At 43.2% G+C, this 25,914-nt stretch overlaps 1 protein-coding gene across 2 annotated transcripts in view; it reads left to right on the top strand.

Annotated features, from left to right (window-relative positions):
• Window positions 1–25,914, top strand: part of asap2a (ArfGAP with SH3 domain, ankyrin repeat and PH domain 2a) — a 46,318-nt gene that overhangs the window by 8,290 nt on the left and 12,114 nt on the right. Inside the window, exons 2-12 of one of the 2 annotated variants that reach the window (XM_084014005.1) lie at window positions 7,898–7,970; window positions 13,586–13,731; window positions 14,719–14,793; window positions 18,549–18,598; window positions 21,804–21,933; window positions 22,281–22,366; window positions 22,484–22,559; window positions 22,667–22,753; window positions 24,064–24,167; window positions 24,687–24,756; window positions 25,205–25,292. In XM_084014005.1, the coding sequence (XP_083870131.1) occupies window positions 7,898–7,970; window positions 13,586–13,731; window positions 14,719–14,793; window positions 18,549–18,598; window positions 21,804–21,933; window positions 22,281–22,366; window positions 22,484–22,559; window positions 22,667–22,753; window positions 24,064–24,167; window positions 24,687–24,756; window positions 25,205–25,292 (985 nt within the window). Of the gene's footprint in view, window positions 1–7,897; window positions 7,971–13,585; window positions 13,732–14,718; window positions 14,794–18,548; window positions 18,599–18,972; window positions 19,075–21,803; window positions 21,934–22,280; window positions 22,367–22,483; window positions 22,560–22,666; window positions 22,754–24,063; window positions 24,168–24,686; window positions 24,757–25,204; window positions 25,293–25,914 lie in introns of those variants that run through there. The other variant, XM_084014006.1, reaches the window with a different exon arrangement.

The raw sequence follows: 25,914 nt of genomic DNA on the forward strand, positions 1-25,914 counted from the left end.
AACAGTCTCCTGCTCGTTTACAAACTCCATTAAAGACTCCCCTCAAAGTCGGGGAGACCATTTTAAGAGGTTTTAAAATAGGCGTCAGACTCTCCACTGTGATTTTTATCCATTGTGTATCAGGGCCTAACACATGTGTAACCCTAGTTGTTTTTGTTTGTTTTTTAAAGGTGGTTGGATAAACACAGGCAGTGAGAAAATGCTAATCTTCAAATTAGAACAATTACAAGTGCAAGATTAAGTAAATTTTAAACTTTGGTTAATAACAGGTCAGGGTCATCAGACGAGACGCACCAAAAAAAAACGTTGCTGCTCTAGTTTCAACACCAGCTGTCTGGGAAAACCAAATGTAAACAGAAGTTTATCTCTCCTGGTAAAACCACCTGACCAGCGCTTCAGCGGTTAACATGAAAGTTTGTTTTGTCTCAACACTTTCAGCCCTACAGTCGATGTTGTCATCCCAGTGTGACTTCTGGCAGCTCGCGGTCAAGGCTCTGGTCCAACAGTGGTCTTTGTGGTGCTCACTAAGGAGTGTTAAGGCGTCCCGGTGCTAAAATGCCAGAAGGCTTGTTAAATGTTTGAATAATTTGCAGCCAGGCAGAAAAAAATCCACTCATTTGTAGTCAATCTTGGAGTCTCAGAAAGCACATTTCCATATCGGTGCATGTGTGTGTTAATGAGCTTGTGTCGGATAGTCTTATGATGGAGTAAAACGTCCCTTCCCCCCTTTCCTTTCACCCTGACCCACGCTCCCGCTGAAGCCTGCATGCTGGAGTTTTCCATGCAGGCTTCAGGCTGACTACACACATCTCAGCTGTCTGAGAGAACAGAGAAACCCCGCAACCATGTCCTGTTAGCGGTCGGCTGGATGGAGCCCGCTTCTATCCCAATATTGACTTTACTTACTCAGCAAAGCATGGAGAAATGTTGTGAATGAAACGCTGAAAAGGGTGTTTTCAGGTGGAGATTTTCTCACAGTGGGTTTGTAGTTCTGGGTCCATTGGATGGACTTTGACCTCGTTAAGAGTCGCTCTGAAAGTGGTGCTAAGCACACAACTCTAAAAGCCGAACAGAAGAAGTTACAGTGAACATCTTGAGTCCTCTCTGATGCCTCCAGGGTTGAACTGTATATCAGACATATGTTTTGAATGAGTCACAGCGTTTGCTCTGTGGATGTTGAGGTAGAGAGAGAGAGAGAGTGCCCTTCCTGTGTTTACCCTCACTGTGCCACATGTGGAGCCGTGTGTCTGGCTGAGTACTGGCCAGTAGTATATACAGCACCAGGAGGCCACTTTAAAGCCACACCTGCATACAAGCTGACGTGTCGGTCTCATTCTGTAGTTCAGTGGACAGAGATTGCCTGGTGTTTTATTATTTTATTTTATTTTTTTATCTTTCTACAGGAAAATTCTCCATAGAGCATCAGCTGATTGTCTGTATTTATGACTATTGAAAATCATACCGTCAGGATTTCAGAACATCCTAGATATTATACATATTGTAACACGGTAATACTGCCCAAGCCTAACATGGACCCTTACGTTGTTGTTGAAAGGTGCGACACAAATATTATATTAAAGCACACAAAGAATACTTGAAAAACCCTTTTTTCTTCTTCTTCTGGGTAGAACCTCAGCGCTTCAGAAACATCCCATTTGGAATCCTTATTTCTAAGAGTGAAGTTATTAATCTGAATATTGATCAAAGAGGCAAACGGATTAGAAAAGTCTCGCTGAGAGATCCCCTTTCACTTTTTTGCTGCTTCTCCGAACGGCGTGAGCCGACGTCACTGCCGTTGTGAAATAAATATGATTAATGTGATGTCAATGCCTTGCCTGTGATTTTCACATCAAAACCGAGGGCTTGTCATTTATGTTTCTACTCGGTGAGAGTGTGTGTGTGAGTCATAAAATAACTTTCTCGCCCCTTAAAGACACTCGTAAATGTTTAAGTAGTTTTCTTTGAGGAGTGAAGTTTGTTCGGGTTTGATCGTGTGGCACCTTCATAAAACCTGGATTACATCACAGATACTGTATCCCCACATGGACCAAATAGATGAGATAACTGAATCCCAGGCTGCAGCCTTCTTATTGCCTGATATCCACAGTATGCGGCCTGTTTTCTCGCATGACTGTCGAGGGGTAAAAGACTAGGTTATGGTTACCGTACAAGCTATAAAAAGACTGTGTGTCAGCTTTATAAACGTGTGGTGATGACGATAGTAATACTACAGACGGGAGGATTGCTTGGGTTGTGTTTTGTTAAAATCGTGTGTGTGTGTGTCATGGTGATAGGGTTTCTGAGAAAAGTGGGACAGCGTCTTGCCAAGCAGACATACTGTCATCAGCAGATAGTTAGTCGGCAGGAACAATGGGGCTGGCTCTCTTGTCTTGTCTGTCAGTCACTCCAGCATGCAATCATCCAGGAATGTCTTTCTTCCTCACACGGCGGAGGAGGACGTGGAGAGCACTACGAGCTGGACGCTTCCTTTTATTTTCCTGTGAAGTCAGTTTACAGCTTACATGTGTTGAAATACTTAGAAATAGCCTTTTGTCATTGAGGAAGACCAGATTGTGGTTTTATTTAAGGGATCAAATTAAAATGTATACATAATTCATGCTGTGAAGACCTCTAACGGACACAAACACGTCCCTTTTATTTCTTTCTTTTTCACATGACTTTCCTTTTTTCACACTAGAGCTGCAATGATTATTTGATTAGCTGAAAAATAGGAAGTATCATTTTTGTTAACTGCTATATTGCATTTCAAAAATAAGCATTTTGAAGACCACCTGGGACTCTGAGAACTTTTGATGTTTCACTATTTTCTGATTTTGTTATAGACCAAATCATTCATTCATTAATCATTTTAGGGAGAAGTCATGCAATACAACTTTTCCCACCTCATTTGGTATCCATAATTAGCCTCGCATTCCTCTTGGCTGTAGCTGTATGAAGGGACGTCAATGTTTCATGTGAACAACTCAGAAAGGGGGCAATTGACTTATTGACCTTTTTTGGTGATTTCCCCTTCTTGTTTTGGATTCAAAGACCTTGACAAATGCCCGACAGAGCACGTTGGTTTAATTTGCTCTGGTGTCGGTCCTCATAGCTGAACTATGTGCTTACCCAGCTGAGTCTTACCTTGTGACAGCAGTCATAAATGTTACTTTATACAGAAATTAGTTGGGCCTCTGCATTCTGTTGTTATGAATCTCATGTTGTACTCTTTTTCTTTACTCATTCTTATTATTATTACACTTATCATATTCAATATTCTCATTCAGCATGACCAAACTACTATATTCTCAGGATAGAAAGATTGTCTCAGGATGTAAGTTCATACTGTAATCTATCTGAGCACCCTCAACATGAATTAGTCTCCAGTATCTTCATTCTGAGACACACATTAGATATTATCCATCTGTACTGTGTTGCTGATGGAGATCTGTAACCTGACACACGCTACTCTGCTATTCAGGAAATGCATGTCCATAAGTGACCCAGCAGTGTGGCGTGAGTCCCTGTAGATTGGCAGATGGCACCTGATTGTAATCGCAGGGATGATGGCGATGATGATGATGTCATGCATTAATACGAGGATTAATTCAATTCAGTTTGCAGGTTGCTTCTCCTGCTTTGTCAGCGGCAGGAAGGGAGAAAAGAGCCGCTCCGGTTAGTTTACTCTGAGCTGCTATCGGGAAAATGCTGACACTGCAGTAGCGTCATGTGAAGTGTGCTTGTGAAGCGGCTCCAGGCTCAGAGGCTGGGTCTATTGTGTGAGGATTCAGCTCTGATCCCGCGCTGTTGAAGCGCTACAGGGCAGTGGAATTCCCCTCTCGCTGCGAATAGTTTTTTTTGGGGGGGTTAAAAATATTGGAGCGCTACGGCAAAAGAGCTAGCACATTGGGTGGCCTGGTGCTTAGAGCAGAGTCGCTCTGCTCGACCCTGGAGGGTCCATCGGAGTGGAAATGTGTGAAAGTGATTGAGGAGTCCTGTGTGTGTGCGTGTACATGTGAGGCTGTGACTGATTTAGGGCAGTGTGTTTGTTGTGGTCAGCGGGGTTTGGTTTATGTCTGTCCCCCACTTGTCTCGCCCCTCTTCCCCCGTCAGACCACTCTGTGCAGATTGAAAGGGTCTGCTGGAGCGTGATACTGTGTGTGTGTGTGTGTGTGTGTGTGTGTGTGTGTGTGTGTGTGTGTGTGTGTGTGTGTGTGTGTGTGTGTGTGTGTGTGTGTGTGTGTGTGTGTGTGTGTGTGCGTGTGTGTGCGTGTGTGTGCGTGTGTGTGTGTGTGTGTGTGCGTGTGTGTGCGTGTGTGTGTGTGTGTGTGTGTGTGTGTCTTCTTCGACTGGTCAAATTGATTCACAGGCTGATTACTGATGTTATGTGGAGGTCAACCAGGGGTTTAGATAGACCAATGTGCCAGAAGACCGTTGTAGTCACTATAACAAAGTGTTGATAGCTTTACCTTTTTAATACTGGCAGGAAATGATGTGTACCAATGGATGTCGAACTGTGACCTTGAAAAGCCAAGTAAACAAAAAGTAACGCAGAATAAATTATACTGTTTTAATATTCCAAGATCTGCAGGGATCTGTTTCACCACCATCTGCTTTTGTGTTTGTAGTTTTTACAGCTGTTATTAGCTTCTCTGTTTCCTTTGTGCATTGCATTGTGGGACACTCTAAAATCAAGCAGATTAAGTTCATACTGAGTTTTTTAATGTACTTAATTCTTGTCATCACACTCCAAGCCTGCTTAGAATTAGTAGCCCATAGAATCAGGATACAGCAATGGTTTGACTCTGAAAGCTGCAAACGTTTACATCTTATCTGATGGTGTAATGAGATTTTTGAAGACTCGGATAACATTAAGACATGCTCTGGTTTAAGAAAAGCCTGCTTCATGTTAACACAGTTCAACACACTCATAATTCGGGAGATTTTCCCAGAATAACTTGATACATGAGTAACTCATGATTATATTATGAGGTTAAATTGAGGTTATCTGAATGGAAACCGACCAACGAAGAAGCATTGCACACAGGCAGCAACCTCTGGCTCTGGAAAGTGAAGGCAATGTGGAAAGAAATGTGCATTCTTTTTAATAGCCAACAGGGGGCGACTCCTCTGGTTGCAAAAAGAAGTCGATGACAAAGTGACCCTATTCTTACTTGGTTGTAAATGATAAATATGAGTTTATGTCTCGATCACTAAGTTACAGTGTTTTTTTTTATACAGCGTGATGTTCATTTAGTAAATTATGTTCCCATTTAGAGCAAAATAGATATAAATCAGGTTATTCTTTAGGGTGTGACTACCTTGTGATTGACATATCGCTGCCACTGTCTTAAAACTTTAACCCTTTCACAGAATTTTTATGTCATCAGTGTTAATTGTAAGTGTTTTGTTTGAAAATGTCTTATACAGCATTAAGTTCCAGCCTCTTGTGTAACTTTTGGTAGCCAAAAACCAACACAGACGACATCCAAAAACCAACACGGACGACGTTCAAAATGCCAAACTCAAGGCTTCACAACAGCAACCCTCAAACCAACCTTCTTTTATACGCTCCACGGCTGCACAGTTGCAGTGAACTGCTGCAAAATACTTCCAATACCAAAGCCGTTCCATTATACTAGTGCAGAACATGCAGCTGCCATCTGAATGTGTTGATGCAGCGTATGCACCAAAGGCCTTTCGTCACAAAGTGAACAGATTGCTATAAATCTCTTGTGCATTTGGCTTGTCTTCCTCCACAAAAACATCAATGCTCCTGGCTGCCAGGGAGCCCAGCTGAGTTGATCAGAGTGCTGCGTTTGGAATCGCCTCCTCTTTTGTCATATTTCTTTTGAAGGTTTTGAACGTTGTGATGAAGTTATTAAATTCACTACAATAATATGTGACTGGCCTATAACCAATATTTAAGCCATACAGTGGATGGATTGAATCAAACGTGTGTCGACACAATTTTGCAGTTCTATGAACGTTTGAATGAAACATGCAGACAGTCTGGTGGCTTATTGATTCTTTGCACCAGTCGGCTGGTTAACACCACTGCATGCTTTGACTTAAGGCAGACCCTCGTTTTGACCTCACAGCCTCCCCTCCAAACACATTTACACCATCAAGTAATCAATGAATAAATGACAATTTCAAGTCGGCTTCATGGACTGATTTTCAAACTACAACACTTATAACAAAGGAGTGATGCAGTTCTGTGAAATCTAAGTATCGTGTCTCCCTATCCAGTTAAAAGTCTCCGTGTGGTTGCATTGGTTTGGCAATGGAGACAGAGATAGTACTCTGCAGCTGTATTGTTCTCTCTTTGTCCCTGTGTTTTGTTTTGAAAATGCCTGTTTTAATAACATACAGAGTCTGAAAGTTGTCCGAGCCAGACGGAGCTAATGGGATAATGGCATATGTAACGGATGAGTCATTTAACAGGAGTCGAAGGAACTAAAACCACAGCGATGGAAGTCTCACTTTCACTCAGAGGAACGAGTAGCTTCTAGTTGGCTTCCTTTCAGTTGCACAGTTCTCATCACGCATCGGATTAGATTTTTAGCATGTGTTGTGTAACGATACAAAACGCCACTTCCACTATTAAAATGCTGTGGAGGAGCTTGCAGATGGTGATACATCTGCAGTGTGTCGGAGAAAACGTTCAGTGTTCTCTTTTCTCTGAGCTCTGTGTTCTTTTATTACTCCAGCGACACATCATTTATCTGTCATTTTCCCTTTAAAGTCCCGTCTGTGTGTGTGTGTGTGTGTGTGTGTGTGTGTGCGTTTAGAGTGAGAAATGTGACCCCGGGGGAAAATAAGTGCTGAGTGGTTCTTCCATTCTGCAATAGCAAACAGCTCATAGCTTAGATATTAATACAGCACAGATTTATGGATTTAATACATTTTATCATGATATCTACTGGTGTTGTAAAGAGGACAGTGTGGGTGTGTGTACAGTATCGGTGTATGTATTGCAGCTGAATAGGGGGCCGTTGTGTGTTTTTGCTATCAGAGGGTCTAGGGGATCTGATATGTGTCAGTCGGACGAGGAGCAGGGCAGGGGGAAGTGGCGCCGGCTTTTGCCTGCTTGGGCGGACATACTTAATAAAGTCCCTAAAAACTCATTTCCCAAAATCCCCCTCATCCTGAGAGACTTTGTCACTCATCACTGGTACAGTGCTGCATTGTCTCAGCTGGACGCCCACTGTTTGTTCTGGTTAGTGTGGGAGTCTGAGCTCAACGCATGTGAAAGTGTGTGTGTGTGAATATGGTTCATTATAGGATTGCGTGTGTGTGGGTCCGTGTATAGACGTCAGGGAAATCGTCCATCATGTAAGAGACTGCAGATGCTCACTGCTCCTGCCCTAGTAGTTATTATGCTAATAAACAAACACACACACTCTCTTAACACAATAACGGACGATGGAGCTCAGGTCTATTCTTAGCTTTGCCTTTGAATAATTCATTACTTGCAGCCAAAGTGGAAATGGCATTGACACACACACACACACACACACACACACACACACACACACACACACACACACACACACACACAAAAGCTACCGACCACATGGAGGCGTGCATTCAGGGCATGGAAAAAAGAATATTCAATGCAGGACAGCAGCAACACAAACTGCGACCTCAGAAATGACCGCAGCGTTGAATCAGCATCCTTTTGACAATCCGTGAACAGTATAAACTTTACAAGGGTGATGTACTGTATCAGACAAATGGTGTGGTTTACATTGATGCAGGTTGTTTTAAAATATATCTTTAATCAACTATAAGAATGCAAAATACTCCACAATAATTATTCAAAGCATTAAATCTTCTCTTACTTGAATGGTGACATCTCAATATCTGCCTCTTGTATGTGTCCGCCTGCCAGGCTCTGGATGTGGATCGCAGTGTCCTGTACAAGATGAAGAAGTCTGTGAAGGCCATCTACACGTCTGGTCTGGGTGAGTCCGCCTGTCTGCACTTCATGCCAGTATCTTAATTTCCATATATTCAGACCTAGCTGATGCTTTAAATCTCAATTTGATGACGAACAGCTGGCCCTTCTGGGGTGGAAATTATCAGTCAATGGGTTATTTATCCTATCTTTTCATAATGTATTTCTCTCTTTGATAATAAAAGATGATGATAAAATGATGAATTTGGGGTTTTATGGCTGCTGGATAAACTAAGATATTTTTTTGGGGTTGTGGTATCTGAAATGTTTGTTTCATCCCTTTTTTCCCCACACAGGATAATTAGTGAATACACAATCGATTTGAAAATTATTATCACAGTCACTTTTTGAGGCAGAGGAAGGGAAGATCCTTTTATATTTGTGTTATTACCTTGCTCATTGTGGCGGGTCGGACCACTGTTGGGTGTTTCCAGTGTCTTTTGTTTGGCCCGCCTGGCAGAACCCCGCTGAGAGCCAGAGAAAGGGAGAGAGCGCTCCGAACAATGCGCTGAGCATGTCTTTTTCAGAACAGTGTGAGCTCTGTTCAGACCAGAGGGACAGCTGTCTGATCCGGACCCCCAGAGGAACAGCTGGGGAGGGGCCACGGTGTTTGTGTGTGGGTGCTGAGGCATGGACACACTCATGTTCTCACCTCACAGTGCATTTACATACACGGTGGGCCTTTTTGTAGCTTCCAGACTCGGGGCCTCTATGTTGTCGCACCATGACATGAAAGGTGCATTTTAGAAAATTAACCTGTACCGTTTCTCTCCTCGCCTGTTCAGCTGCAAAAGAATGCCCCTATTAATTAATTATTTTAATCTCTAGGGCCGGTGCAGCACACGTTTGAGAACTGCAGGTGTCTCAGGCAGTTGCAATTTATTTTCATAATGAACAAGATTATCTGCTGTGGGGGTAAAAAGGATGCAAATGAACCTTTATTTGCCTTCAAACATGATGCTTGTCCAGATTTCTATCAGTGTTTACAATAGAAACACTGTTTTGACTGTGGAAATGAAACTACCTGCGGTTACCTTTTTGTTATCCACAATCATTCGGGAAAAGCTGCCCAGACTCATCTGCTTTGAATACAAACACAACGTCACAGAGCCCTCCGTTTGTTTGCCTGTGTGCAGCCGTGTATCTGTAGATCATGAGGCATGTCTCATGTAGTGGAGAGTAGAGGCTGCTGTTTGAGCCACTTCATAACACTGCTGCAGTAATCCATATAAACAATGATGTAGGTTAAAGTAACATAATCAATATGAATTAATTCACTTTAGACTTCTGAATCAAACGGCAAGCAAACAGTTAGCATATCTGCTATGACATGAAGAATAGTAATGATGTGGATGGAGATGTTATGGGGATGATGGAGGTTTCATTAAAATGGGAGAGGCGTACCAGAGAGTGAGAAAAAGATGGGGAATTGTGAGGCGAGAAAGGAGAAATACTGTGAAAGCTGTAGAGAGCCCGAAGTTTGCTGCTGGAGCCTGTCAGGTTGTCAGCTCCTGGGTTTTGATGAATAAACCAGCAGCAGCATCCCAACCCCTGAAGAACCTCGGGCTGATCAAGGCAGAGCTGCTTGGACAGACCTGCCAAAGCCGCTGAAAAGATAACGACTCGAGGCAGGCGGGTGAACATCGTGTTCCGGCTGCTGTGCCTCTAGGTGAGGAGGATGGAGTGGCTGAATAATGCAGCACTTTGCCAATGTTTCATCAGGAAAACACGATGCGATGGTGCCTGAGCTTGCTGTGTTGGCCATCCATTTCTCTCTTGGCTAACCAAGACAATGAGACTTCCACACGCTCTAATGTAATTAACCTGGATGGATGTCTGAGGAAAAGTCCAGCTGAGACACTGAAATAAAGGGAATGTCTGTTGTCTTCTGCAGGTAAAGGTTAACTACTATCCTGGAGTCCTTAGAGAGAAACATTTTGTTAGTGAGCGTCTGAGCATCAGCTGACCAAGCCTGATGGAGCGGTGAGGGAATGAGTGTGGGAGAGGAAGTAGAGGCCAATCTGCTATCTGGTGATTAAACCATGTGTGTGTGAGAGAGCAAGAAATAGATCCTTCTGGGTGTCAGATAATCCTCAGTACACTCCTGGAAATGTGTGTTTGAGAGGAAAGATACAGCCAAGGATGTTGAGCACAACGTTGGCATGCCAGGCTTGTAAATGTGCGTGTTTGTATGCGTGTTGAACTGCGTCACGGCCTCTGTCCTCCAGTAAACACAAGGTCATCGTTTCCTGAGGTCAGGCAACAGGAATCCTTTTTTCTGTCTCTGACACACCACTTACCGCCACGCCAGCCTTTTCAAGCAATCCTCTGAACCTGAAATTATATTTTAGTTTGCTTTTAAAGCTGCAGGTGCCTAAATAGACTTTTCAAGATCAAGTTCAGCAGGTTATTATAAACGTTTGAGGCGTCACAAGATGATTAATAGGGAGGAAAGCAATAAAAACATTTCTGCCACAAAAAAAGCGTAAAGACTTTCCTTTAACATTTGCTTTATTATTGTAAGGATGATGAGACGTCTCAAGTAGAAATCGCTTCCTCTCCAACCACTCACTGACAGACAGACTCTCGACAATCATCCACTTTGCAGACAACACAACAGCAGTGGGACTGATCTCAAATGAGGATGAGTCGGCCTAAAAAGATGAAGTGCGCAAACTGGCAGCTTGGTGTACGGAGAAAACCTGAACATGGAAAAAAAACTAAAGGGCTAATCATAGACTTTAGGGCACACACCGTGAGGACATCCCTCCTCTTCACATCACAGGAGCAGAAGTGGAGAAGGTTTTTGGGAACCCACACCACAGAGGACCTCCCGTGGATAACGCACTCCACCGCCCTGGTACAGAATCTCTGACGAAAACCAACCTGTTTAAGCTGCTTGTGCCCTTCCACCACTGCACTATAGAGAGTATTCTGACATACTATATCTATGTATGGTATGTGAACTGTACAGCAGCAGGCAGGTTGGCTCTCCAGAGGGTCATAAACCCAGCACAGAAAATAATTGGAGTTTCTTTCCCCTCACATCTTCAGGACTCACTGCCTCTCCAGAACCAGCATCCACCTGAAAGATGATCTCCTGTAACCATACAAAGCCTGTGTTTCTTTAGGAAAGCCCCTGAACACCACATTACATTATTGGATATGTTTAGGCAACATGCAGAACAGCACTCAATTAGCCGTTTTTTTTTTGTTTCCACTGTAAACTACAGAAAAAAGTCCTCCTTTATCCTCGTGTCCCACATGTTTTGGTTCCCTTCTCTGCCATCTTAATTTTAAACTAGCTCAGCATGTCATGCACTCATTTCCATTTCAAAGCTGCCCTGTGCTGCATGTGTGATGCGTTAGGTCGTGTTACAACAAATGCACATGTAACTCACTAAGCAGCCCAGGGGGGGGGATTGGGCTGCTTGTCGACGCTGAATGGCTGAGCTCAGAGCCCTCATGTGCCACTTCAAAAGCAACAGCAGGCCGCCGCCCCGACGGCCCAGAGCCTGGCAGAGCCACCGCCAAACAGCTGGAACTGATGTGTAGACAGTAGGCTGCGGGTGTGTGGTGAGGCTCTGTGTCTGACACGTGATTGAAGTTTATTGTATATCCGTACGACACATTTCACTGCTATGGAGTGAGCAGCCACTGCTGTTTTTAATACGTTTTTACGACAAATTCAATAAATGGATGAATTGTTGGGGCAATAAAATGTCTCAACAACTATCAACAAGCCAAAGATACGCAATTTACTGCAAGATGAGTAACCACCTAATACTTGGTGACAGTTAATTTTCTATCACATGACAAACAAAATAGTTGCCGATTAATCAACTCATCTTTTTATTGTTTTTTTTTTTGTTCAGGCATGAATATCAATTTTTAATAATTGAATAATCATTAAGTCATTGCATAAGTCAAGTTTTTCAAATGTGAGGCTTTATTGTTTCTCTCTGTTTTGTATTCTCTGTATGTTTTGTGAATTTGGTTTTGGTCATGCAAAACAAGCAAGTGGCTTACATCACCTTGGGCTCTGGGTGTTTTACACTATTTGAGTGATTAATTGGTTAGTTTAAATGGGCTTGGTTTGTTTGTTTGGGGAGGGACGTGTACTTTACTCGAAGCTGTTCAAAATTCTCATTTTCCATCCGTACTCGGACTCTCATAGATGCTTTATCGTCCAACTCAGCGGGGGTTTAAATTACATTTTTCTCGTGTGAGGAGGTGGGCAGGTAGTGACTCAGGCTTTGCCCTTTTAATAACATGATGGATATCTCTGCAGCAGAGACATGAGCTTATCCAGCTCCATCTATAAACCTGCCACATCTGTGAACCTGTGGCTGCTCATTATCTGTCTCTGTGTGCGTCCGTTTGGCAGATAAAAAGCTGAGTCACCATGTGGCAGAAGGTGTCTTTTAGTGTTCATCTTTCGCCATTTTTTTCCTCTTCGAGTCCCTGTGCCCCGCCACCCTCACAAACCACCCCCTGTCTGAGTGTTGTCATAGCAACAGTCCCCAGCGCCCCATCCCTCACTGCACTGTTGTCCCAGTGGCATTAGCTGTTATCAGCTGCTTATTCTGGCGTGAAGTGAATGAAGTGGAATCATCTTGGCCTAACTCTGTGGTAGTTTTACTTAAGCCACGCGCGGAGATGTCGCTCACTGCTTTGTTTATATGGGTTTCCCCCTGATTGGTGACTGACAGGGTTTGTATTTGGCGTATATGACATTCTAAAATCTGCAAAACAGGTTTGGGAGCAAATAACAAAATATATACTATTTAAATGTTCTTATATCTGTATAAAATATATGTTGTTTTTTTATTTTCTACAAGTTCGATATTCTGCCGGGTTTGCCGGTGAAAGAATAATGCTACAATATTGTTATGCATACCATAATTTCCCCAAGGAGGTGAATAAAGCATCTTCTATTTTATAAGAAATCATCCAAGCAACACATTCATTTAATGGAATACACGAATGCAATTATAGTCTGATCTATTTGGGCTCTAGATGGGACATTCATTTCACACAGTCTGTGATTTATTTCCACCTGACCTTCCCTCATTTGGCAGCTGGATTATGTGTTTAAACGTCTTTGGTATCTGTCTAATATTATAGTTTACGCTGCTCTGCCGCCAGTAGACTTGTCTGGTCATATGCTGCAAACACCGGCCCTTTTGAACAGACTAGAGAAACCCTGGGTCGACTAACCAACTTGATAACCACCGTTGTGAGACAGCTTCGCAGGATCACAGTTGTTAAGATCACATCGCAGCGTGTTTTGCACTCATTCATCAGAGCAGGCGGATGCAATGTGGTGGGAATAAAAGTTTGGAAAAGTAGAGACAAACGGCCCAATCAGTGGTGGGCAGCTCTTACCACCTGGGAAAACTCTGAGCTGTAATGGGAGGATCAACCAGCCGGAAAAGTGGATCTTTGTTCACTGAAGGACTACCATACATTATTCATACCCAGTGATTGATTTTTGACTTGTAACGATCAGAGAGTGAAAGCCCTTAGTTTGATTCCTACAACCTGTCAAAGCTGACGTGTACGTGTGTGTGTCCGTGTGTGTGTGTGTGCGTGTGTGTGTGTGTGTGTGTGTGTTTTCAGCCCATGTGGAGAACGAGGAGCAGTACACTCAGGCCCTGGAGAAGTTTGGAGAAAACTGCGTGTATAGAGATGATCCTGATCTGGGTTCAGCTTTCCTCAAATTCTCAGTCTTCACCAAGGAGCTCACTGCGCTCTTCAAAAACCTGGTGAGTCTACGCTGTATGTGTGTGTGTGTGTGTGTGTGTGTGTGTGTATTTGTGTGTTCGTCCGGGACAAAGAAAGATTTCCATCCTCTCCTCCCTTCATTTTCTCAATCCCCTTGAGTCGCTGTGTGTCTCTAACACACACACACACACACACACACACACACACACACACACACACACACACACACACACACACACACACACACACACACACACACACACACAGTGTCCAGCTGGAACTTAAAGCCCTCGGGGAGGTAGGTCTAGTTTTTCCATCGAGACGGCCAAATTGAGATGCTGCAACATCAAATATCTGCTGGATCTAATTCAACTTGATCTCTTAAAGCCAGGTTTTTGTTTTTACTGAGGCCAAAGCTTTATTAGAAATCTGATACCATCATGTGAGGTCTGTCGCTTCACCCTGGACACTGTATCGACTCACGGCGAGACCGGGAGCTCGAGATGTTATATTGGTGTTATCTCAACACCTTATATTAAAGAAATACGAGCTGCTGCCTGACCTGGATGTTAAGATGTAATCTCTGCGGTCCTAGTCTTGTGTCCTAGAGTTCATATGAAGCATTACACACAGAAGCTTGCAGTAACGTGAAAACAAAGGATTGTGTTAATTTTGTCTTTTTCATGATGTGAAAATCCCATTTCTTAGTCGTTAAAAGATGCTGCAAACTTTTAGGGATAGCAGAGACGAGCAAAATATAATCAACTAATTTCCTCGCAATTTTGTTTGCTGTTTAGCTCATTCAGCCTCTCATCACCATCATTTACTGAAGAAAAAAGAAGTGAACTTTTAGCTTGAGTGCCTCCCTTTGTCATTCAGCTCTTTCCCCACACACACACTAAAACAACACACTAAAAGGATTACACCTCAATGGCGTCAGGCGCCTCTGACTTTCTGTCTCCTGCAGGTTTAAATCCTCTGACGTAACTCTTGAACTCTTATCTATGCCTCTCCTCGCCCTCCTCCAGTTCCAAAACATGAACAACATCATCACCTTCCCTCTGGACAGCCTGCTGAAAGGAGACCTGAAGGGAGTCAAAGGGGTAAGGCAACGAAAACGGCACGGCCTCGTGTTACTCTACTACCGCACAGGAAGTGTCATCTGAGTGGATGAATGGAGTTTGTAGTGCAGGTTTAATTTGCTGGCTCAAAGTGGTTCGAAGCAACCTCGCTAATGAGGTTAACAACAAGCTGTATTAGAGAGATGATAGTATCCCAGGAAACGAGGGGAGAGAAATATGGAGGGCGACATTCAACTGTGGTCTGTGGTGTCTTAAGACCCCGGGCCACCAGGATGCCCCTTAAACTGCCCACATTTATATTAACACCAGGAACTTTCCTCATCAGTAACAATTAGTAACAAAATGTCAGTCAGTCAGTCAGTCAGTCAGTCAGTCACGTGCATCCAACGACCAGACCAAACCCAGACAGACCACAGTCAACAGTCTCTGCAGCTGTGTAATGCAATCAGCACTCGTTACTGTCCGCGGCAGTCTGTGACCTTTCACTCTCCAGGCACATGATTGGCTTCGGCTTCCACTGAGGTATGATGCGATTATAAGCCAGCTCTCTAATGAGGCTGGTTGCCATAGAAACGGCAGCTGTCCTTGTGACAATCTTGGCCTCTGTCTTGACCTCTGAACTGTTTCTCTTGCTCTTTTAATGCGTCTAAAATGTAATGTTTTCATCCTTTTATGTGCATTTTTCTTCCACAATTTCACTTTATAGTCTTTTTTCTTAACCCCGTTTGACTTTCTCCATCTTTCTATCCCCCCCTCTACTCTTTCACTCTGCGCCGCCGTCCGCCCCCTCACTCTGGCTCCGGCAGCCAGTCACATCTGTAACGCTTACCCACTTATTACACATTAGCTCTCTGATGATTCTCATTAGCCCAATGACAGAGGGGCTAATGAGCTGCTGGTTCTGTTATACCTCAGGACACACACACACATTTACACACACTCGCATGAATGTCGCCACTGTTGCGACGTCAATAAACCTCGGAAAATTAAGCCTTCAGTGTCGGGAGAGAGAGTCATCCAGAAACTAATGGATGGATTATGTCTGGTCCCAACCTGTTGCTCACCTCCACAGCCCAAGGCTGTTCCCATATCCATCCCGTCCTCTTCATCATCCTCCTCCTCTGTCATTATCCTGCTCCTTCACTCCGGTCCTCTCCCAGGGGAACTACCTGAGAGGGAAAGCAGGAAGCAGTCCAGACCTGCATGGGAGCTGTTTAGACTGCAGTGAGAGGAGGAAGGAGTAGGATGAAGTCATGTTGATATGGACGTCATTAGAGGAAGAGAGATGGATTTAAAAGATCAGTCTGTGGAGAAAAATGAGCATCAATATTGATGACTAAACGCTTCTTCCGCATATAAATGTCTTCTGTATATTTAATTTTCTTTCAATGCATGAAAAGAGCAATCTGGTATCTCTGAAAACGTCCTGCAATTACTGCAGCTGTGTGGCAGCTTTAATAGCCACCGGCTCTTTTGTTTGATTTAACTCAGGACTTGATGGCTTTCTGGTGGCCGTTGTTCCCTCGGAGCTTGTTAATATTCTGCCTGTGCTGTCGTCGGCAATGAGCGCGATGAACTAACCCGGAGGGAGACGGCCGCTAATGGCCGTGTGATTAGAGGGCTACCACCTAGCAACCTGTCACTGCTTTAACTCGGATAAAAAGCCACCGGTTTTCCACCTCATGTTCTGTAAAATCCCTTTTGTTCGACAGACATGTTGTAACATTTGTCAGGATACAGCTCAGTTAGTGCAGCTCTAGCATACACGGCTGGGGTGGGGTCCCTGGAAGATCCAGTTGTGTTTTTACTAAAGATAAACACACACTCCGGTCAGTGGGGGGAAAAAAGTGCTGAGTCCACGAGACCTTTCCGCTTACATGGGACTTTCAGAGTGGATGCCGGCATGATGTCACGCCAGCAGCCGACCCCCTCATCCTCTGCTCATTGACCGGTCTGTGTTCCTAACCGGCCGTGAGTCATATCAGCGTATCACTATTCCGTTACAGTGTCTGGGTAGTTGCTGCAGACTCTGCAGAGTGTTTGTGTAGGGAAGGAGTGTGTGGAGGGGCACTTTGGGCTCCAGCACTCTGTCTCATGCTCACTGTGGTTTGATTTAAGAGCCGATTTACTATCGATCGATCGTTAGTTTGAACACCCTGTCAACTAAAACATCACTGTTAAGCCCGGCCACATTAGAACAGAGCACACTTACTTAAAGTGCTGTGAATCTAACTATGCAGATGTTGGTTTCATTTGTTCTGGTTTTGAAATGTCTTGTCTCTTAGTTGTCTGCCTCCACTCCTTTTATGGCAGAGCTTGTTTAGCCAGGAAATGTTTAGTCATTATTTGTTTTACTTTATTGGATGAGAATTAATCTGAGAAATGGAAATCAATTATTCAGTTCCAGATTGATGCTGTGAGGATTTGCTAAATTGTGTTTTTAAGATGGTAAATTGAACTGCTTTGGCTTTTGAACAGTTTGTCTTACAAAAAAAAAGAGGAAAGAGATTACTTTTTTTTTTGTACTTTGTGTGATCTGGCCCTTTAATTGTATTCACACCCAAAAGTACCACAGATCCAAATTAAAGTCTGCCTTCGTTGCTGCTGCCCAGGTTGTGCATTCATTACTGCAGTGGGGAAATGTGTGAGGAATGTGTATCAGGAACTGCTATTCCTGGACATGTGTGGTCTTAGGTAGGAAGAGGTGATGCATGTGTAAATGGAGGCCCTTGTCAAGGGCATGACATTCCTCCTTCGTCCTTCAACCAGACAGCGAATCGAGACGCTAAGAGCTCGCTGGTCTCTCGGGGAGTGATTTGCCCCGTGCAATGGCCTATTCTGCTTAGCCATTCTCTGCCCAGCGATGCCTGATTCTGGTATTTTTAGCCATTGTTACCATTTTTCTTCTCTCTTTTTTTCTCTCTGGCGCTGACATTTCCTTCCACTCACCCTCTCTTTTTCTCTCTTGACCTGAAGTGCATTCTTTTAGCGGCTTCCTCATTTGCATTGGCCTTTCTCCCTCACTGACTCGTTCGTTAATTTTTTTTTCTCTGTATTTATAGTCTTTTACGCTCTATTTCTTGTGGTGCCCTTGAGCTGGTTGACTGGATGGCTGAGTGCTTCTTGGCTTTGTCAACCAGACCATGATCCTGTGGGCTAACAGGTTGAGCCCGCCACTTCTCTGCTGTTGAAGCGGAGGTCAACAGCGCGATCACAGTCCTCTCTGGAGTGCTAAAAAATGCACTAAAAGCCACAAGCTGCGATTCATTATGTTGAATTGTATTTTTTAGGGAATGACACAGTTGCTTTTTGTCACAATTGCTGTGTAATCTGCGCCGCAGTGTTCGGGATGTAGTTGTTTAATCAAGTGTGTTGCTCGAGCAGCTGTTGAAAAGGCACACACGATGATGAGAAATCAGCGTTCCCTTTTGTCAGCGTTGGAGTGCGTTAATGAATGCCAAAAAACAAAGAAGAGTTCCCCCAAAACTCTCCACAGTTACCTCACCCAGCTCCATGCTGAGACAGCTGTAGGCTGCTTTGCATCTGTGAGGAGGATGATTCACTTTACTGATTCACACTGTGATGAAGCACAATGTGCCAACACACACACACACACACACACACACACACACACACACACACACACACACACACACACACACACACACATAGTAGCTTTGTTCATTAGTGGTTGAGAAAGGAAACTCACCACAAGGTCCATTTAGAAGCTGTCTTATCAACAGTACATTATAATTTAAACTCTGTTTTTTTTACAGGATCTGAAAAAGCCTTTTGATAAAGCCTGGAAGGACTACGAAACAAAAGTGTAAGAAACCGAATATGAATACTCAACAGCTTTTAATTTATTTCCCATGAATAGAACCCGTTTGTGAGTTAATTGAATAAAAGGGTGCAACATGCTAACCCAAAACCATGTGATTACACAGCACTCATTAGTTTGAATGGTTCCGTTCAGACGACACACAAACAAGTCCCAACTTGCATATTTGCAGCCGGACATGTGTCAGTTAGTATGTTGAAATGAAATGTGCAGTATGTGTCTTGTCTTGACTAACCGCTCTCCCCCTCTAACCCCCCCACCCCCCCCCCCTGTGATCGTCTGTCAACACATCCTTGATAATGTGAATAACCAGCCCTCACCGTCACCTCTCCACCTGCACACACAGACACGACTCCCGCTGTCAAACCACCGTGATTGTGCATGCAAAGAACACATGACTTTATTTTTTATAGCACTTTCATATATTTTTCAAGCTGCAAAGGACATTCTTTACTGAAAGGGTAATACATCTTCTCTCCAAACCGCTTCGATCGGACAGTGCAGGCTTTGTACTGACATCCAGAGATCGGCCGGATGCTATGCCACTGTTCCTCGGCCGTCCCAACTTATTCTTATGATTTGACTCTATTGATGGAGAGCAGAAGCCATCGATAAGAGTCCAGTTTTCTGCCTGATCGGAAACGCACCCAAACACCCCCAATGTATCTCGCCGCTCTTCTTTGTCGACGGTCTTCTTTATGTTCTCTGATCTCTCTGCTGTTGTCGGACACAAAGAGATGATTTTGTCTCGCCAGAGAATTGATTTCTTGATCCCCCTCATTTGGTTTGCGAGCTCTTTGCATCCGACACCCGAGTGTAAGTTCTGTTTTCAGTCATCAGGTCGGCTGTTCTCACTTTGAATGCTGTTAATTCAGGAAGAGGGATTGTAGTCACTGCGATCAGACAAATCTCTGCTAAATTTGAATCAGGAATCTATCTTCAAAAGAACTCCAGTTCCGTCCATCTTTATTTCCCAATTGGCAAATCACTTCCTGAACTGATGGGACTGAAAGTGAATGGATTCAAAGCGCGCTCATCAGTTGAACAACTGTCAGTTTGGCTGGCGGCCAAACAGCCTGGCTAACATGTGTCTCTCTATTAGTGGCAGCCCTGATGATGCTGTAACGCTGTCAGGGCTGAAAATTCATGTGCTGACAAAGGCCAACAGTGTTCTCATAATGACATGAAATTTGGCTCGTTCACACTGGCAAAATGGCAAATATACGACCAGAGCTTAAAAGTGTCGGGACTTCCTCCACTGATCCAACCATGTCTTGGATGGTTACCACGGTAAAAGCAAAACCACTTTTTTTAGGGGCGTTGCATAAAGACAAAAGAACCGTTGGAACCTCAAGTCAAAGTTAGGATTTGTTCACAGCACCATATCCCACAGCCTTTGTACACATGCCAAATCACACAAAACACTAAATGTTGTGCAACAGCAATAATACAGGAGAAGAATTTGTCTTCTGCTTCCTGTTTTTTAAAAGTTGTGCAACATCATGAATCATGATATAAAGGGAGCAGTTGAGAAGGAATAATAAAGGAATAATTTGACATTTTGGACAATGCGCTTATTTGCTTTCTGTCCGAAAGTAGAAAAATAGGTACCGCTCTTATTTGTTTTTGAGATATGAAGCTACAGCCAGGAGACCATTAACTTAGCTTAGCATAAAGACAGAAATAAGGGGGCAACAGCTAGCCTGGCTCTGCCAAAAGCTAACAAAATCCACCTAACAGTACAACTCAAGCTCACTTATAAACACCTATATCTTCTTTAATTCATACATACAAAAAACAAAGGGTAAAGACAGCAAGTTATGGTATTCATCTATTTCTTGGCAAGGGAGCAAATAACGTGTCTTCCTTCAGTAGCCAATTCCATGAAGACTAGTTTTAGAAGATGGCCAGTGCATCCTTTTAGTTGAGTTGTGGAATTACCTTTTTGTATACAAAGCCGAGCTTCAGGTCAAACGGCTAACACAGTGGAACGCGAGGGAGTGGTTTCTGTCTTGTTGCACATGAATCAGGCTGAACAGCTCTTGGACAGCTTGACACCGACACTCTCGTCCTAGAGAGGGAACAAACTGCTGCATCCTTTTTTTTTTTTACTCAGAATATGCTGTCAGAAAAACAGCATATGGAAAATAATGCCCTGTTGCATGGTCTGCCATGGTGCCTCCCCTCTGTTGTTTGTGTCTGTGTGTGGTGTGTTGTCGTTATTGCCTGTTAGAGATACTGTATGCAGAGTCTTGGTGTAAAATCAGCCCTGAATTCCGTCTGTCAGATAATATGGTGAAATATTGCGGCAATCTTTAGCTACTTGGCTCATTTGCCCGTGCAATCCCTTTTATAAAAACTCTAAACCCACACCTAACCTTAATCATCTCTACATGATAATACCGACACATCATTATACCATCATCATCATCACTATAACAGATACTCACTCAGTGAATGAAGACTGCTGAGTTAAGTCTTTTTCCACTGGCTGACATCTGCTTTCTAATTTTTGTCTGCTTCATGTACCGGTTCCAATTGCCATCATCAGTGAGAAACAACAAGAAACACCCTCCAAAAGCTCTGATGAGGCTGGTGCAACTTATCCCCTCTCCTTGATATAAGAAGGTCGAGGAAAACGCATCTTTATTTCCCCAACTAATTAATTTGAATTGGTGCATTTCGCCGAATGTGTGTTTTATTTCAGTACATTGTGCATCTGGAAATCCTGTACTAGGTTTGCTCTCCATTTGATTGGCTTCTTTAATTGCGTCATCTGGAAGGGAAACCAATGAGGATATATCCCTACTGGGTTAAATGCCACGGTTACCTTGCCCAACAGAACTTTAAAAAACATATTGCACGTCTTCTTTTTGAAATTTGAAGACTCCTTACTACCTAGATGGCTTGGATAAACCATCACAGACACGTTGATGCTATTGTTACACCATAAACCCTCTAAAATCGCAGTAGTTTCTAACCTAATAACTAAAACGAAGCATCTCTAACCTATAACCATTAGAGACCAGAGACTTCTCAGGCAGCCAACGTCACCCCTCTATCTGCCAGATAGCAGTAGGGCTGATTTTACACAAAACCACACTTCCCCTCCCCTACATACACACATTTATGGTGCTGTCATGGATGTGCTGTGTGCTCTTTGACCCCCTGTGATGTCACTTCCTACCAGCACCAAGATAGAGAAGGAGAAGAAGGAGCATGCGCGGCAGCACGGCATGATCCGGACGGAAATCAGCGGGGCAGAAATTGCCGAGGAGATGGAGAAGGAGAGGAGATTCTTCCAGCTGCAGATGTGTGAGGTAAGTCGACTAACGCCTGGCCTGACTGAATGGCATGGTTATCACAGTTCGTTTAAATACGTCAACTTAACAGGTACTTCATAATATTTAATTCTAAAGTGAAATGTGCATGGTAAAAAAAATATAACAAATGGAACTCAACTCGCAAAGGTCTTTCACACTTAGATCGTATATTTCAGAATGTGTTTGGACCTCTTTGATGTTTCACTTAATGAAGCTTTACTTGAAAGATAAAGACTTCTGGTTATGGGATGAAAGAGATGCATATGTTTGAGATGGAGCCCGAGTTGCCGGTCTCCTCTGACTGAACCTGGCCTAACCCCGTCTCTAAATAAATCTGTTTACAGTATCTCCTCAAAGTCAATGAGATCAAGATCAAGAAGGGGGTGGACCTGCTGCAGAACCTCATCAAGTACTTCCACGCACAGTGCAAGTAAGACCAACGAAACCTACAAGGAAATGTGTCAGTTTATGCAATAAAAGCCACTCGCAGTCCCCAAAATGGTGCATTTATGTGTTGCTATGTAAAATCCACGTGCTTCCTGTCCAGTTTCTTTCAAGATGGCCTGAAAGCTGTGGACAACCTGAAACCCTCCATAGAAAAACTGGCCACGGATCTGCATACGGTAAGAAAACCAGGCGCCTCTGGGATCTCCTTCACTTGACGGTGACATTTCTAACACGTTAACATCATCGTGTTTCTCCCGTTTTCTCCATCGCTCCTTAACAACAGATAAAGCAGGTGCAGGACGAGGAGAGGAAACAGCTGACTCAGTTACGGGACGTCCTCAAGACGGCGCTGCAGGTGGAGCAGAAAGAGGTAACGGCACACAAACAAGGTCCTCTATTACCTTTCAGTGCCAAAGAACATGTCGGTCAAATATCGAATTTGAATGTTATTGAATATAATTCCTATATATTTGCCCTAAAATTGTTTATATTTGAGTCCTGAACGTTCAGCTCTTTTCAGACTAGGAGAACACACTCGCACACTACTGTAATTTATGATTGGTACTAATTGGTACTCTGTTGGAGTCCAGTGACATTTCTAATTCAATCTCTTGTGGAAATGCATATTCCATATTTCTGTTTATTTCCTATGTGCATTGTAATTATCCATTTCCTCCGCCACCAATGAGTGGACGTACTTTTTAACGTACCCCCGGCCAACCTGTGCTTAGAGAACCATTAAATATGCTGCAGCAGCTCCCGGTCTCACCTGAAGACTGTTTTCTTCTTTCCTTCGCTGCCTCCAACTTTCATGAAAAACAAGTCCAGGAGAGTAAGTGGATTTATTGGAGCAAAGAAACATCTGTGATTGTTTGCATCCTGTTTTCATTGTAATGTTGGTTGAGTTGTAGTGCTAGATTAATATGCATTTAAGTTAATTAATTAATATAATTTTGTTTAATGTTCTTTCACTCCATATGTTTTTTTGCTCAAATATGTCATCGCCATGTTTCAATGCTTTGGTTAAATTTCATTGTACATTTTATCGCATTCCTGCTCCTCCAAGATTATCCTGTTGGCTGTGTGTGTGTCTGCTGATAACAGCACACGCCAATAGAGTCATTTAAACAGCGTCAACGCCTGCCTTCAGAAGTCCACTCTGTTTCCCGTAGTGTTTGCAGATAGGAAATGACATCACTCATACAAAAAGCTGGCCTTTTGTTTGGCCCTGTTTTGCAGTTAAGTGTTGTTACACTGCAGTTATGAAACTTGGCTGTTGACTTTTTGCCATCTACTATTACAGATTCTGATTCAGAGCCCATCGTTTTTTTTTTTTTTTTTTTTTTTCTTATCCCCATGTGTGCAAAAATGATTTAGGCTCACAGCATCTAATATTGTTGTTCATACTTCCAAATTCTCAGAGGAGCAGGAGAATCAGATGCAGAGCATAAATCTGAGCCATTTAATGCTTCAGTGGTTCCCACTTGGCTGCAATTTTAAGCTGCAAAGCCTACATGCTGCTGCTGCACCCACCTTTTTATCAGTTTTTAATGTGTTATTTGCGTAAAGGCGCTGATTTATTTGTCACTATCTGATTTTGTGTGTGTGTGTGTGTTGTGTGTGTGTGTTGTGTGTGTGTGTGTGTGTGTGTGTGTGTGTGTGTTGTGTGTGTTTTCCCAGGATTCACAGGTGCGGCAGAGCACCACCTACAGCCTGCACCAGCCGCAGGGTAACAAGGAGCATGGCACGGAGCGCAGCGGGTACCTTTTTAAGAAAAGTGACGGGTGAGTTTTTAAAATATTAATAGTCTCTTTTCACTATGACTAATTTTGTATAATTTTTTTTATTTTGTCTGGTTGTTTGTTTTTCCTTACTGTTTTCCCCTCACATATAAATACTGCCTTTGGATAAATACAGTTTTATTTGTGTATATATATATTTATTAAAATGATTTTGGATTTTTCATACAAGAAAGAGAAGATTATTTTCATAATGACTCAACCAGCTGATTACTTTCTCATGTCATCGATGGATAATTTGTCACAAATGAGTGAAAATGCCCTTCACAGATCTCCAGGCGATGTCTTCAAATTGCTTATTTTAATTGACCAGCTGTCAGAATCCCAAAGAGTTTACAAAGATTTAAAAAAAACAAAAAACAGAGAAGCTGGTGTTTTTGGCATCATGGATATAAATAAACTGCCTAGCCTGCATTACAACATGTGATCATATCAAGTATTGTACAGCTGTCTGCTCGTTGAGTCCGTATGTGACTAACTAACATGGCCTTCTGTGTGTCACAGGTTGAGGAAAGTGTGGCAGAAGAGGAAGTGCACAGCGAAGAACGGATACCTCACCATCTCCCACGGCACAGTACGTAAACACCAGTGCCTTTTAGTGTCTGTGTTCGTCCTGATTAAAACAACGTGCACACATGTGAACAGACTTTAATGCATGCCTCATTCAGTCACGCGCCGCAGTGGCCTTCTCCTGAGTCGGCCATTATCTTCACCCATTAACCACAAATGTATTAACAGAAAGCAGCAGGCTGAGTTAACATTCGGCTCACGTCACCACATCAGCTGAGCCGCTTTCCACTTGAACTCTGTTTGTTCCCATATAAAGATTTAGCTCTGGCCCGGTCGACTCCTCTCGCTGCCGCGGGTCACGTCAGACGTAGCGGCTTATCAGATGTTTCATTTGGCTGCAGCAGCAGTCAGATACGGTTAAACACAACAGTCTTTCTCATTTGAAATTGTTGTCATTACCCTCCCTCTCTCCCTCCCTGCCTCCCTGTGCTTCATCTCTCCCTCTCCGGCAGGCTAACCGGCCGCCAGCTAAACTCAACCTGCTCACCTGCCAGGTAAAACACAACCCTGAGGAGAAGAGAAGCTTCGACCTCATATCCCGTGAGTTCAGCCCTCTCTTGTCGTCTCCTTACCTTAGGTGTCAACCTCCTGACCTCCTGTCTGTGCTCCCTGTTTTCTCCTTCCCTAATCTGTATATGTTGTACTCTAATACCTCATTTTAATTCACTCCATTCATCCAGACAGCAGCAGTATGGATTTATTTTTCTATTTAGCAAGCGAAAGAGAAATAAACTCTTTATCGGCACATCTCAATCTAGCATTTAACTTTAATGCTAGAATGAAATAACAGCACAGAATGATGACAATTACCAGAAAATGAATCTCCCATTCAGTCAGGCCAGAAAATGTGATGGACATTTTTCAGTATTTAGTAAGGGAAAGAAATTGTTAAAAACTTGTTAAGCCGTACAGCTCAAAACAGGCTTTTGACTTTTCTGGTCTTACTGTGAGATGTAGCTCATAACGCTTTTTCGAAAGTATTTTTATATTCATTATATTTCATATTAAGCCTTTTTAATTTGACAGTAGAGAGATGACTCTAAGAGAGATTAAATTAGAACAGAGGGAAGATTTTACACACATAAGAGATACTACATGATTTACAGTGGTGCTGTTAGAGTCCTCCCAGGTTATTTTTGGCTGATTCCCATCTAGACAGAAA

This window comes from Eutrigla gurnardus (genome assembly GCF_963514095.1).
Source record: "Eutrigla gurnardus genome assembly, chromosome: 7".
NCBI classification, from domain to species: domain Eukaryota; kingdom Metazoa; phylum Chordata; class Actinopteri; order Perciformes; family Triglidae; genus Eutrigla; species Eutrigla gurnardus.